The sequence below is a fragment of the Schistocerca cancellata genome, chromosome 3, assembly GCF_023864275.1.
Source record: "Schistocerca cancellata isolate TAMUIC-IGC-003103 chromosome 3, iqSchCanc2.1, whole genome shotgun sequence".
NCBI classification, from domain to species: Eukaryota; Metazoa; Arthropoda; class Insecta; order Orthoptera; family Acrididae; genus Schistocerca; species Schistocerca cancellata.
In genome coordinates, this window is record NC_064628.1 from 711460142 (window position 1) to 711476568 (window position 16427).

At 36.7% G+C, this 16427-nt stretch overlaps 1 protein-coding gene across 1 annotated transcript in view; it reads left to right on the forward strand.

Moving 5' to 3' along the window:
- LOC126175708 (MOB kinase activator-like 4) overlaps positions 1–12409 on the forward strand; it is a 30098-nt gene extending 17689 nt beyond the window's left edge. Inside the window, exons 4-5 of the mRNA XM_049922641.1 lie at positions 950–1061; positions 9475–12409. Of these exons, the coding sequence (XP_049778598.1) occupies positions 950–1061; positions 9475–9594 (232 nt within the window). The 3' untranslated portion in view covers positions 9595–12409. The remainder of the gene's footprint in view (positions 1–949; positions 1062–9474) is intronic.
- The last annotated feature ends 4018 nt before the right edge of the window (positions 12410–16427 follow it).

Genomic DNA, 16427 nt, shown 5'->3' on the forward strand with positions numbered 1-16427 from the left:
TGAACCCATCCAAATGAAGGTGTGCTTCGTTGCTAAACCAAACCATATTCACACCAAAGTCCTGTTCGTCAATTCTGTCAACAATATGGTTGGTGAAACACAGCTGCTGTTCCATGGCCCTGGGACTTAATCGCTGATGAATTTAAATTTTGAATGGCAATAGATGCAGGTCTTCAACAATAATTTGTCACAGTGTCTCCCAGTTGATTGCCACCTGGTGTGCAGCTCATCTGATGTATTTCCTGGGTCTGTTTTGAAACGCAGCATACGTCTTCTCAATGTTTTCAGGTCGTTTCACTCTTTTTGCGTTGCCGACATTGCCAACACTTTCATCGTGAACACTACTCGTTCTCTCAAACTTGTGAATCAAATTCTTGATTATTAGCAAAGCACATTTGGACCGTTGTCTTCTTGAACTCATTTGAAAATTTCCTTTGAGCCAGAGTTGGGCTGTTATTGTTTGCATAGTAGGCCTTCACGAGCTCAGGCACGCTGTACAGTGACATTTTCACATGCAATGTCCTACAACGAGAAAGCGTGCACACATGCGCATACTAATTCCCGTCATGCCTCATGGCCAACCTTGCAGTTTGAATGTCCTAATGCAAACTGTTCAGAAGTTATGACTATTTTATTTCTTATGGTTAAATAATTGTCATCCTGTATGTATGATATCAGTGTATTCAAAAGAATACAGCTTTATTTTGTGTTTAAAAATATTTCAGCTGTGGCTAAGGTATTTTCTATTTGCATATTAGCAGAGTTGTATAGATGTGTAGTTCTCTTTTATTTTATTTATTTATTTGTTAGATGGAATATGCTGTATTTGTGTAATACACACATCAGCCCTGATTAGTGACAGTATATATATTCAGCACGATTTCTTGCTCATGATCAAAATTTTTAGATAAATTTTAATCCTGTTTGTGACTTTGTTCATTTTCTTCAGGGTAAGCATCAAGGAATCATCAGTTGCAAAACTTGGCTCCGTATGTCGAAGAGTATACAGGATTTTCTCACATGCATACTTTCATCACAAAACTATATTTGATGACTTTGAGGTAAGTCATAAGCTACTTAACTTAATTACTTGTATATCACATTCTGTGTTTGTTTTGTTCAGTTCTGATTGTCAGGTACAATTTATTTATCTCATAATAATAATATGTTCCTCGTGCAATGTCAGATTCTGTTTTGATCTTTTTTCCACTAGCATTTAACTTTGCAGGATTTTACCTATGTGTATGATGTATAAGGTACTGCAAAAGATTTATAAAGTTTCAAAACTACCCTGTGACAGTTAAGGATGTACTCAGTGCATGTTCATGAGAAACGCTGCTCTTGGCCCATAAAGAGAAATGCTGATTCAGGAATCAGAGGAACTGAAAAGGAATTGCCTGTCTTTTAGAGTAATCTTCTTGTATTTTATGTCCATTTCAGAATAATTGAGAAATGTGTGCTATGAAAACAAGATCCATTAAGTGCAGTTTTATTCTGCATAAAAAAGAATTATTGATATATTATTTCGAATGTGTAGCCATTCTGCACCAAGTACGTGTTTACCTCACTATAAGATGGGCTTTTTCCCCCTAGTTTTAGCCAAAAAATATAGTGTCGTCTTACATTTGTAGATTGTAGCTCAGATGGCATACAGATTTAATTTGACAATTTCAGAAGGGTGTGTGTGGGAACTGATGCAGCAGGTCTGCCAAACACTGGGATGAATATTTGAAGGCGAGCAGCAAGCAGACAGCAAATTTCATAGTGCCACCAAGTATGGGAATGCATTCTGCATACATTGCTTTTTATGAACATCTGCCACACTCAAACTGCTATTTGCATGGATCCAAATGTAGTTGTAATTGAGCCGGCATTAGAGATTGACAAACACTCAACAAGATTATATATTCCCACAGGAGACAAATTAATCTGGCATAAATATGTTCATGCAGAACATTTGAAACAAACAACTACAAATGAAACAAGGTGTTCAGCGATGACACCAAGGCTGCTAATGCTCAACAGCAACATACGATGGACCAAGTGCACTTTTAACTCTTGTGTTCAGATTTGTGCAAATTCAGCAGCAGAAAGCTGAGAGGAAAACATACGATGTTATTCAGTTTGCTTTGATTGTTAAAGAACAGTATATTACAGTGATCAATAACAGATGAAAATCACAGCCATGACTCTTTTGAGAAATATGGTTCTAAGAGTGTGTGGTTCACAATTGGGTAATATAGACAGGCTGACATTAATTTTAAGTTAATGGTGATTGATGTAGTGGCTAAAACAGTTGTGCAGCAGGGAGAAAAACTGTTGTTACAGAAGCAAAGATATATACACAGACGGAGAAGAATTTAAAGAGCCACAGTTCTACCCACCTACCTTTCATGGTACCAAAGCAAGATGTTTTATGAGTTGGAACAGCATATTTTACCTGCTAAAGAAATGTAATGAGTTTTGATTACTTGAGAAATTATCCAAATGAAGATACTGGAGATGAAAGACTTCTTCAGTTGTGTGTGACATTAGTATCAAAGCAGGTATGTGCTGGTACATGGCAATGATGATGAAGAGGGCAGGGTTTATGTTACGGTGAAGAACACTATCTGTGGTGTTATGGAAAACAACTTCATTGTCACATACAGGGTGATTCTTGTTAACATTTAAAAACACCCAAAGTGATGCAGGTGATGCTGAGACAAGTGATTTAATATAAGACACACAGGGCGACAAATGTCACGGAATCTCCCAAAAGTGGATGACAGTTGTTGAACATGTGATTGTCACCAAATAACGTACCTTGCTGCATGTGCAGCGATTGCCCTATTGATCCTATCCTCACTGGAATGGGTCAGTGCTATGCATCACTTCACTGATCTGGTGTTTTTTGAACACCTTCTTTAAATGTAAAATTCACAAATTTATTGTCCTCACTGTAACCAAGCAAAAGCTGATACTATTGTGTGTTCTTTCCTTTTCACTCTTCTTTTTTTGATTATTGGCCTTATATAGTAAAGAACATGTAGGTCATTTACTAGTAGTGGTGCAATTTGGAAAACTTACACTTACTGACTTATGATGCTGTACGGTCGAATTTTGTTTTCCTGTACCTAGCAATTAACCACTGGAGACCATGAGATTGATACAAACAATAAGAAATCTTACATCACTGTAAAAACCTAACTGTCTAATGCAATGCAAAAAAAAGACCACTCCCTGTGAGATGCAAAATTAAAGTCCTGAAGCACATGTGCTAAAGTCATGCACTTAGGCCCGATGCTACACCAATGTGGAACTTGACTTGGGTTGGAATGATCAGGTGCGACAGGCTCCACTGCTGCAAGTGTGGTGAGGTACCTCATCTGATAACATCACATATCCAATATTTGCCATATGCTTGTGGGGTATTTCCCGACATTTGCAGTCCCATGTGTCTTATATTAAATTACTTAGCTCAGCGTCATTTATATTGCTTTGGGGGTTTTTAAATGTTAATAAGGCTCACCACATATAGCATTGACCAACTTTGTTTTATTTTGATACACTATTAAATTGGATTCTTTCAAGGGATACACAGCCCAAATAATAATTCCTGGTGGCATGACCTAACAGCTTCAAAAAACAGATGTTGTTATGAACAGTCCCTTCAGGGCTTACCTGCAGCTTAACAGTTAGTGGCTTCAAGGACACTCTTAACGTAATTTCTAGTGCGTACAATCACATACATGACTGCAACAATGTCATACTTTTACTAAAGTAAATATGTTAAAGAGAAGAGGATTATATTGATTCAGATTTTTAAAAAACTGACATATGTAGTGAAATATGATTATCATCTAGGTCTCCCCCAACCCCTCTCTCGAAATAAACAGGACATATTTTCAGAACTATGGAAATGAAACGCTGACTTGCAGTGCCAGTAAACTTGTATTTTTCATCACTTCAAAAGTCATGTTCACATTAACTAATAATTTTTTTTTGATTCAAGCCCAATAATCATCTGCATATTTGCTCAGTAACTTCATACCAACACTTCGTAACTTCACAAACACTACCTAGCTCGCCCTTGCACTGGCCCCTGTGTAAAAATGTAACAATAAATTTTGTCAGGTACATCACAGATTTTTTTTAAGAAATGAATTTCCTGCATCAGCTGTTTCTCATATCCATTTTATTTTTATTTTATGTACTGCCCTGTTTTGGTTATGTAGCCATTCTCAAGCAAAATGTTTAACCTGTTAACTGCATACGTTCTAGTCGTGCAATTTCAAGGGCAGTCTTTAGTTGTTTTAACTGTAGCCTCACATTTGACTCAGCATAAACAGTAACACACAGCCAAGCCATTTACTTTTGTAAATGGAACACTGAACTGTGTGAACAAAATGAAAATAAAATGGGAGTGAAAAACTTATTTCTTTCGAAAAGTTCATCAGGTATGCAGACTCTGTTGCAATGAAATTACATTGTTAGAGTTTATACTTTTACAAATTTATAATAAGAAATTTTCACAAAAACTTGACTGTCAGTAATTTTTTACAATAAAGAATAAAATATTTGACATTATTTACATTCTCATACAATTTTTTTATACAAAATTCCCCAAAATGTTATTGATTTACATTTGCTTTTGAGTTGTGAAAGTTTCTGTCAAATTACATGGTTATTATGATAAGTGTTTCAACTTTGAAGTTACGTTTTTTGATACAGTTAGTTACTCTGTAAATTATGTTATACCTAACTTATCATTCTTGAGTTTTATGTATTGTGTTTGTAGAACATTTTCATACAAACTAAACCTTTTAACTGTGATGTAACTAAATTACTATTCTTTTGAATGTGGCAATTTTAATTGAGTAGAGATGGATAAATATGCTATATCATTAATCCAGGTTTGTAATTTTGTTAATGAAAATGATATGTTTAGGTGTAATACTTTGACTGAAAGTTGTCCCTCCAAATGATGTCAAATATTGATTAAAACTGTAAAAGGAATAAATACAATCATAGTTTCATAATTCTTGGTAGTCCGGTGAGAGGCATACTGAAAGATGTGTATCGCATACTCAAATATAAAATCTGAGGCTGTTACATTAAAAGACCGTACCCTCAATCTGGGGGAAAGTTAAAGAAAGCCTCAGTATCCATTCTGGAGCAGTGTAACTATACTGCTTGAAGTTTAATCTCAAATGGCTCTTCAGTTAAATGAATCCTTGCGTATCCAACGCCATGGATAGTTCAAAAAATGACATAATATAGGAGTAGTGACAAGAAGGAAGATATGGCAGAAGGCTTACAAATGAAGCTAATGATGTCAGTGAGGTAAATGATAAATCGAAAAATAGTGACCACTGGCTTAGATCATGAAGATAAAGTACGTCAACACTTTTTTCCATTTATTTTTTCTCGTATTACCAAAATGTGGGCGATCAGTATGGTATGGAGTTAAGTCATTTTATATAAAATGTAGTTTTAACTTTTTGAGCAGATGTTAAGATAACTTTATATCAGTAGAACACTTAATGATTTTGAGTAGTCAGAATTTATTACAAATATTAATTTCGCAAAATGCAGTAAATGAAGCAGGCAAAAAGGAATACAAACGTCTCAAAAATGAGATCGACAGAAAGTGCAAAATGGCTAAGCAGGGATGGCTAGAGGACAACTGTAAGGATGTAGAGGGTTATCTCACTAGGGGTAAGATAGATACTGCCTACAGGAAAATTAGAGAGACCTTTGGAGAAAGGAGAACCACTCGCATGAATATGAAGAGCTTTGATGGAAACACAGTTCTAAGCAAAGAAGGTAAAGCGGAAAGGTGGAAGGAGTATATAGAGGGTCTATACAAGGGCGATGTACTTGAGGACAATATTATGGAAATGGAAGAGCATGTAGATGAAGATGAAATGGGAGTTATGATTTTGCATGAAGAGTTTGACCTAAGTCGAAACAAGGCCCCCGGAGTAGACAACATTCCATTAGAACTACTGACAGCCTTGGGAGAGCCAGTCCTGACAAAACTCTCCCATCTGGTGAGCAAGATGTACGAGACAGGCGAAATACCCTCAGACTTCAAGAAGAATATAATAAGCCCAATCCCAAAGAAAACAGGTGTTGACAGATATGAAAATAACCGAACTATCAGTTTAATAAGTCACAGCTGCAAAATACTAATGCGAATTCTTTACAGACGAATGGAAAAACTGGTAGAAGCCGACCTTGGGGAAGATCAGTTTGGATTCCGTAGAAATGTTGGAACATGAGAGGCAATACTGACCTTACGACTCATCTTAGAAGAAAGATTAAGGAAAGGCAAACCTACGTTTCTTGCATTTGTAGACTTGAAGAAAGCTTTTGACAATGTTGACTGCAATACTCTCTTTCAAATTCTGAAGGTGGCAGGGGTAAAATACAGGGAGCGAAATGCTATTTACAATTTGTACAGAAAGCAGACGGCAGTCATACGAGTCAAGGGGTATGAAAGGGAAGCAGTGGTTGGGAAGGGAGTGAGACAGGGTTGTAGCCTATCCCCGATGTTATTCAATCTGTCTATTGAGCAAGCAATAAAGGAAACAAAAGAAAAGTTTGGAGTAGGTATTAAAATCCATGGAGAAGAAATAAAAACTTTGAGGTTCGCCGATGACATTGTAATTCTGTCAGAGACAGCAAAGGACTTGGAAGAGCAGTTGAACGGAATGGACAGTGTCTTGAAAGGAGGGTATAAGATGAACGTCAACAAAAGCAAAACGAGGATAGTGGAACGTAGTCGAATTAAGTCGGGTGATGCTGAGGGAATTAGATTAGGAAATGAGACACTTAAAGTAGTAAAATAGTTTTGCTATTTGGGGAGCAAAATAACTGATGATGGTCGAAGTAGAGAGGATATAAAATGTAGACTGGCAATGGCAAGGAAAGTGTTTCTGAAGAAGAAAAATTTGTTAACATCGAGTATAGATTTAAATGTCAGGAAGTTGTTTCTGAAAGTATTTGTATGGAGTGTAGCCATGTATGGAAGTGAAATGTGGATGATAAATAGCTTGGACAAGAAGAGAATAGAAGCTTTCGAAATGTGGTGCTACAGAAGAATGCTGAAGATTAGATGGGTAGGCCACATAACTAATGAGGAAGTATTGAATAGGTTTGGGGAGAAGAGGAGCTTGTGGCACAACTTGACTAGAATAAGGGATCGGTTGGTAGGACATGTTTTGAGGCATCAAGGGATCACAAATTTAGCATTGGAGGGCAGTGTGGAGGGTAAAAATCGTAGAAGGAGACCAAGAAATGAATACACGAAGCAGATTCAGAAGGATGTAGGATGCAGTAGGTACTGGGAGATGAAGCAGCTTGCACAGGATAGAGTAGCATGGAGAGCTGCATCAAACCAGTCTCAGGACTGAAGACCACAACAACAACAACAACAACAACAACATTAATTTCTCAAGAACATTCTTCGATGTAGGTGGTCATATTACATTTACTGTCATCTTGTAGTCAAGTAATAATAGTTAGGTAATTACTATTGGGCCATTTTATGCTTCGGCCATTCACAATTTCGTGGGAAAAAAAGAAGAGAGAATGAAATATTCACACCACTTTCCAGCCAAGGGTTTGAAACATGCGTAGATCAATTATTTTTTTGTGTAACAGCAGACAAACTTTGTGCAAGCTCAGCAGAGATTGTATTCAGCTGTCTGAAATGACTATTGTGTATTGTTTTCGAAATTTATTGTGCAAGACCATCATTTGAATTTTCCGTAGACTAATGACTGACTTCTTTATGTGGTCCAATACATTTGATTGACATGTGTTCAGCTATCAGTCCAGTATTGCACAAATCAAAGGGAAATGGCAGTAATTGATCATGTTAGCAAATATCCAAAACGTGTCATTATTCTCATTCACATACAAAGAAGTCCTGAACAGCAACATAAATAATTTTTAAAGAGAGCCGTGACCAAGAATATTGCAAGAAATCTTTTACACAAACTTCAACATGCAGAGAGAGCCTTTGAAGAAAGATTTTGCAATAAACGCAGTGAACATATGACTCATTCTGTACAAGAAAAAATGCCATTCTCCATAGAAAACCTCAAATGCACCTAAATGAAGCTAAGGTGGCACAAGATTTAGTTAAAGCTGACTTACTCAGGCATGAGAAATACAGAACATGGGGTTTCTTACTCTTATGTTGAAATAAGCATGCGGAATATGACATTTTTTGTAGGGGATGGGGCAGTTTACTAAACTTCTCTTACTGTGGATGTTCAAATTCTGGCTTATTACTAGATTGGACTGATGTACATTATGTATTCTGCCAAAACTATGATTAATGTAAACCATATTGAGAAATTCTGTTGCGGAAATCATCCACACTTCATTCTGAATATTTGCCTTTTCTGCTGGATGTACTATGTGCTAGTCAGGCACTCCTGAATTGTTTGCCAAATTGTATATATTTCAACCTGTGATGAAATTATTCCTATGGTTCTGTTTGCTGCTGGTGAAGGGTGATCTCCCACTGCATTTTAGTCACTTGGGGAGGAGGGGGGGATTAATATTAATATTACCATGTGACTTAATTTCTTATGTAAGTTTGGTAATGGTTCTTGTATTGGACAGGCAACTTCTTGACATGGTACAGTGGGTGTGGCGTACACTGTTGTCTTTTAACTCCCGAAGCTTTTGATAATTTATTCTCAACCCCTCTTGTGGCTGTCCTATGCTTTTCAAATTCCCCCTTTTGCTTGTGGTTAAAAATAAGATTTTTTTTTCTGTTTCATTTACAACATATCCAGTATGGAGAGGCTGATGACCATAGTAGTTTCGTTCCTCCAAATCCCATAATATATCCAGTCATCCTTATAACTGGTATCTGATGCTAAGTATTCTGTTTGTACCTTTCAAATGGCATCTCTCACCTTCCCCACTTCTTTAGTTTCTTGATTGTGAATGCCTGTTTTGATAATGACTGTGTTTGTAATTAGTGAGAATATGATTTGACTGCTTTAGTCAGCTGAAAAACAACCTTTCTCAATGACGTCAGCTGTGTGTCATTAGTAACAACTACCACGTGATCATTGTTACGTAAAAGTGATTGGAAAAATTGGTATCATCGTGCACTGGTCAGTCATGTCAGGATGTGTTGTCGTACAACACATTTAATTTACTTTCGAATGTCGTACGTGGTTGATTCTAGTGCCAGACCAGATAACGTACTTCAGGAACTTGTTATAAAAGTTTCTTACATTTTATCACATTTTCCAGTGCACACCAAATTGTTTGGAAAGTGAATAACAATTACAGATACATTTATTTAGTGATCAGATTTGGTTATTGGTTGCTCAGAGGTACAGAATTATTTTTGCTGTAAGATTAACTTTATTGATTATCCACATATACTTTAATCAACATGTTATATGTAGTGTAATGTAAATTGAAGATAAAATTTCTGTCTTTTTTTTCTGTTTTCAGAATGAAACGTACCTGTGTAGGCGATTTACAGCATTTGTTACAAAATATAATCTCATGTCAAAAGATAATCTCATTGTTCCAATCCTTGAAGATGAAGGCAGTGGAGAGACGGATGCTTAGGAATGCAAATAATGGAGATGGTGTGAATTATAGAAATGGAATGAAGGTTCATGGCACGAGGCCTAGGTGACCGAGCAGTGTGTTGTATTGTACCACACTGATGAAGTATGATCAGAACACATTTCTTGTGTCTCATTCCTTAGGAAAATTGAAAGATATGGTGACCATTCTTCTTGCATTTAAAGAGAAAGCATTCTTGTCGATCCGTTGGAATATAACCCAGATGACTTTCGTAGGTTTCACTACTACCCCATGAAGAATGTGTTACAGAATCTTCTGGCAACTGCCATGAACTGGTAACATTATGCAATACTCAGCTATTTATAATATAGCTTCAGGTAGGAGCTGGTGACTATACTTTGTATACATGCGGCAGGACCAAGTATATCCGGCCATTATGCCTTTTTGGTGCTGTGCACCATTCATTAATAATTCTCCCTGTCCTGTCTAGCAGTTAGAACAGGATTGAACTAATGCAGGTACTTTCACCATGTGCTGTCATAATTTCATAGGGAAGAATGTCATAACATTGTAGTCACATTCATTCAATTTTATATTTACTCTTTGTTTGATGCTGATACGACACTTCATTGAACATACGCTGATCATAATTTAGGATAAATTTATTTATTTAATACATGTTGGTATAATAGATATGAGATCATACATGCCAGTCACATAAAAACTAAAAGTTTTGCAAAGTTCTGTGATTTGCTTTTACTTTCAGTTTATCGTCAAAGATTTTGTTAGTCATTGCCTGAAAATACTTGTGTACAGAGGGTGAGTCAGTAATAATCTGCATCCACTTCTTTAATTAGTAAAAACAACTGAAAGAAAAGCATAGTCCAGGAGTTTTTCATTTTTCTTCCTGCTTTCCAGCATAACATGTGTAACAAGCCAGATGCTGGTATTTACTGCCAAATAAACCATTGATTCTCCCTTCATCCATACATGTTGATAACCTCCAGCAGTAGGTATTTTTTAAATGGAGCTAATAGGGGATAACTAAAGGGATTCACTATGTATTTGGATTTGTGAACGCCACAGAACAGACATACATGAACAAATTACCATAGCTCTTGAGATTGTGTAGATTATATTTTTCTACACACTATCATTCTTTCATTCATTCACTCACTCACTCATTCTGAATTGGCCAGAATAGTGGTCCCAAAAATAATAGATAGCTTAAAGATTGCACTCTGTAAGCTGTTGCAGTATACACCTCATATGTCTGTTATTTATAATTTGAAACATACGATGAGAAGTAAATTGCATTCTGTTGGTTAGTTTGTTAATGACCCCTGTTGAGGTTGGTTTGTTCTCTATGCATGTGAAAACATTTTGATGCGATGAAGGCCTTGTTAGAGCGACTTCAGTTACTGATGTACCCTTGGAAAATAATGAAGGAGAAAGAAAGGGGGAAAGTGTGTTATTTATTTCTATTAACAGTCAGCTCAAATTATTAGTGATGATACGTTTATTCACAAAGGAAACTGAGTGATGCTCTTGAAATTTTAAAGCAATGAGAGAAGTGCCATATATTAAAATGTGCATGTAGAAAGTAGTGCTGTGAACCTAAAGGACTGTAACAGAAATGTGGAGAATTAATGACTCACCATCATATTAGGGTTTTTTCAGCACATGTGACCATGCCATTTTATTAAAGGTTATTTCATAGTGCAAACACATTTCTTTAAAAGTATACTTTGTTAGTTGAATCCAGTACAGCACAATATTAAAGCTACAGTCGAAATATACATTTGATATTGAATATAAATACCAGTTTATTTAAAAATTTCTGTTTTAATAACATTTACACTTGTACACTTTATCAGTATTTGGTGTATTGTAACTTTGGAGTTCTTCATATTTGTGACATTGGCATCTCGGAGCATTAGTCGAGCACACACATCTGTGATAAGCTAGAGTTGTCAGATTTGTAAGTCAGTTATTTATATTCATTTTAATAGTTTTTGTTTCTAGGTGCTCTGTATGAGCTAGTTACAAAGGTGAAAAACAACCAATAAGAATAAGAAATATTTGCAAAACTTTATTTATGTGACTTATCTAGTTTCTTAAATTTTACACTCTTTTTGATCTCTATACAGTCCTCAGTACTGATTCCAACGTATGTTTTCAGCAGGCACGTCTAATTTTATAAATCCCATGTTATCACAAAAATCTTCATGCATATAATTTTATTGTACATGTGTATGTTTATATAAGTAACTGTTAACATATTTTTTCAATTCAAATGTACATGTGTAGACAAAATTGTTGGTACAACTGACTTCCCTGTAAAGAATAACTAATGAATACATATTGAATTCAGTTGGTAAAACAATGTGATACTGATTTCATTATCATGAACATTCTAAGACCTATGCTTGTTCACTGCCTGAGATGTGTAGGTGGTGACTTAATAGGGACCTGTACAGACTTTTCTTTCTTTACACTGTTTTTAATTTTTTTTATTTTATGTAATAAATTCTTTCACAGTGTTGATAGTGATGTGTAGTCCTCCTTTGTATTCAAGTTAGTAACTTCCTTTCCAGGTACTTAGCTTTTCTGTAATTTGAATGACATTGGGAAGACCTCAACAAGACTTGATGGATGAAAGATGCAATGGCTTATTTGCCTCATACTTGATTCAGTGAGATTTCACCCATTGAATGACAGCTTCACTATTTTTAAGCATTTGTTATTCTTTTAACAGCACAAATATTTACTGTAAATATTACCATGTTTTAAAAAACACATCATATTAAATGAAATAGCAAATTAGACACAATTGTTAATCATGTAAGAGTGTAGGCTATTTTTGACCATTAGTGGCTTAAAATATAACTACCCATAAATTCTATCATCTCATTCCATGAATGTGAATTATTTAAGAATCTTACAGTTTAATGGAAAGTAGGGTAAAAGCTTCCCTTCAGTGCATAGGTTGCAAGATACAGTGCTGTTGGTAATGTTCTTAATTTCTGTAAATGGTTTTATGTTGTTGTTTACCATATAATTTCCTGGCGCTTTCACAACCAAATTTGTGATTACTAAATGAAGAAGATACTTGTTAGCCATATAAAAGTAACATAGTCATCAGCTGGTGGATTTGTTTGGACAGTTTTTGTATTTTTTAGGCAATGTTTTGCATGCATACTGTAACTGTTAAGGCTCTTTGTATGAGTCATGCAGAATATTTTCTCTCCACCAATGTGTTAGGAACTTATGGTACCCGTGCACATTGCTTTACTTGTGTCGTGTGCGCTATAGTGGTTAGGTCAACATCTTGTGGAAGCTTGTAGTGTTAACAGAAGGCTAATTCTCATTGACTGTTTTTGAGAGCTCATTTCTGCCAATGCTAAACCTACCCAACAAGTTTATAGTTCCATGAATGCCCAACCATGGGGTATCCACATGAAGACCCATCACAGAGTTCTACCCACATCCTCAGATGATAGTATGTCAGATAAAAATCTGATGATAGACACAAGTTCATCTTTAGAGAATGAGAAGTCAGATTGTATTTACCAAAGTGTTCAGATGTGCTCAGGAGTGCTAGAAGCAAACGTGGGCAGCCCTCGGGTGCCATATATATGGCACAGGGAAATAGTGAAGTAATGAAAGACCAGCCACAAACAAAAGGCAATCTTCAATCAGGCCAGAGTGGTGTCATAATTACAAATGCTTCTGCAGTATTGGAAAAGAGATACAAACATTGCAGGTACAGCAGACGATGCTCTAGTACTGTCGCCTAGTCGTGAGGGGTTTGATCTGGATACAGCAGCTGAGTAAGCCAGAAAAATGATGAGTATTTGCCATCATTGTCTACATGACAAACAGCTCTTGTCAGGCCAAACTAGTGGCAAGTTAAAGAGCCTTGAGTAGTCCTTACTGCAGTAGACCAGTCTGTACTGCCTCATCAGGTAAGGGTGCCCCTTAGCTCTCCCATGAGCAGGTACGGGTTGGGTGGGCAAGAGGCCCTGTTACACTGCATTTCTGCACTGCTCTTTTAGGTGCATGCTTGGGCACATCTGACTTTCGGCATCCTAGTATTTATTAGTGCTGTGCACCTCAAGAAAATGGGTTGTCTCAGTGTCTTTTGTCTTAACATGTGTAACACAATCTAGTACAATATTCTGTATCACTGGGTGTCCATGCAAGAAAGCGACTTATTGCCACGCTGAAGGGTGAAGTACGCCAACAGATAAATTTGAGGCAAATGAAAGGTGTACATGGGGCTTATGTGTGTTCTTCATATACATCAATTCCGATTATTACATGTTTCATGCAGCTAATTCCAAATTACTGATGCAGAATAACATTCACCTGATGCAGCATTATCAGTGAGCTACAAAGTTGTGCACGTCGTCGTTACAAGTGGACCCAATTTCTAATGGGGCCTCTGTTCAGATAATGTTTTTTTTGGCTATTCTAGAGTGCTTAATGCCAAGAGAGGTAAATAAAATTAAAGGAATTATATTTATCATTGACTGTAAAAATTGTTTTCATTATTGCAGTATTAGCCTTATGGGCATAGTGGCTCCAGCTCACTGCTGCAGAAAAAAAAAAAGACTAGAAGATTGTGTTTGCCTCCCACATTGGCAACTTGTATCTTGAAAGAATTTACATTGTCAATTGTAAAGAGAAAAATTGAAATTAAATTATGATATGCATAGGCAAGAAGTTGAATGTCAAAACAAGTTTGACTGGTGAAAAATGCTCTGTGCACTATTTTACTTTCAGTAAGTATTGAATATGCCTTGTGGGGAAAGGTAGGCTGCTCTACTATTTGAGCAAGATTTGCGTTTATAATTTTATTGTGTATAATAGTTGGACAAGAAATAGAATAGGTTATATTTGAAATGAAACACAAGGGGTGGAGGGGGCAAATAAAATCTGCATAGCCATAATGATGTATCTAAAAGATGTTGATTGTAATATGACACATATCGAAACCATGTCTCTGTATTGTGAAAACTGCATTGGTCAAAACAAAAATAAGGAAGTCTTTGCATGTTGCATACATTTCTAAAAACATTTGAACATATAAAACAAATTAACCTAAATTATCTCCACAATTCCCTCCCAAATGGCCTTACCATCAAATTATCCATCTCCAGCTGCCACCCCTCCTTCCACCTGTTCAGATTCCGCCAATCCTTAGCCATCACCAATGTAGTCATGCAAAAACCATATCAACCAATTCCAAACCTTCTTGCAGTACCTCCTCTCCATCCGCAAAATCCTCCTGCTATGCAATCCTGCTATGCAATCACAAATTCTTGAAAACCATAACACACACTGGAACTCTTGCACTCCAAGAACTAGAGCAACATGCACAACGCCACCTCAAAAAACTCTACCTTGCTCAGTTCCTCCTACTGCCTTGGAGTAACACTGTCCACTCCCTCTACAACAACCTCCAAACCTCCTCCACGTCCCCTCATAGCTGTCGCAGACCTATTACGTTTACTCCACCCTCCAAAACTGCTTCCCACCACCACAGACTCCAGAACCTAAACAGACCCGAAACACAGGCGTGAACCTTTCCTCCAGAAGCATTAGCCCCAGAGAAATATCAGTCCTTTCCCATCATATGCTGGTGCAGCTGCTTGCAATGTGTTGTGTTGCCTGAGACTGCAGTCATGTGTATGAGCTGTATGTGTGTGTGTGTGTGTGTGTGTGTGTGTGTGTGTGTGGGGGGGGGGGGGGGGGGTCGTGCACGCGCACTCCTTCTGTCTGTTTTTGACAAAGGCCTTACTGGCTGAAAGCTTTATTTGTGACAATCTTTTTGTTGTGCCTATCTGCGACTCAGCATCTCCATTATATGGTGAATAGCAACTTTCCTTTTCATAAGATTGTTACATTCCATCCTGGATTTTCTATTGTGTAAATTATCTCATTATTGGACACACATGGCTGCAGATTCCATTCACCCTACAAGTGATTTGGTTGTCCCTAAGAAAATATTTATGCAACATCTCAATTGCCACTGGTTTATCTCTCTGGCAATGCATGAACCTAAATCATACAAGATCACAACTGTCCATCCATCCCTCTCACTGACATTGGTGATTGGACTTCCGGTGAAGAGGATTCTAAGGGCATATCGAACTACTCGTACCTCTGCCTGTAGAAGAGAAAAGTCTGTTGCTGAAAGAACAGCTGTAATTCAAATCACAAAAGAAGTTATTGCTTAAATGAAGGAAGAAATTTGAATGTACTGGTATGATTTGTGTGTTTCAAAGATTAGCTCAGTCTCAATGAGCAAAAACTCAAATTAATGTTTGTGAAATATGGAGGGTGTAAATATGGAGGGTGTAAAAGTGTTTGTATTACTAAGTACAATGATGTGCAGAAATGTCGCAGACAAAACATTATCATAGAGGAATATCATTCAAAGTATAAAAATTCCAGTAACAGCAAAAGCATTGTGGACACTTCATCAGAAACAGGTGATGAGGAATATACTCCAGAAATGCAGGATTGAGGGATAAATTCATTATTTGGGTTCAAATAATGTAATTCTAAAATGTTATGGTTGGAATGTCGAACTGTTTATAATTATTACACTGATGAGACAGATTTTGCTTTGTAACTGTTGTCGTCAATTGTGTGTGTGCAGGAGGAGCAGGGGGGGGGGGGATTACCGTATAACTCAAATTTGCAGTTACATTGTTCCATAATTTTGATTAATAATATTGATGTACGGTGTTCTTCAGCTACATTCAGCTACTGTTTCGTTGCAGAGCCATTATTGTGCAGTTTAATAATGTTGATGTTAATAATTAAATGATCAAATTAAGTTCAAATTTAAAATACTTTTG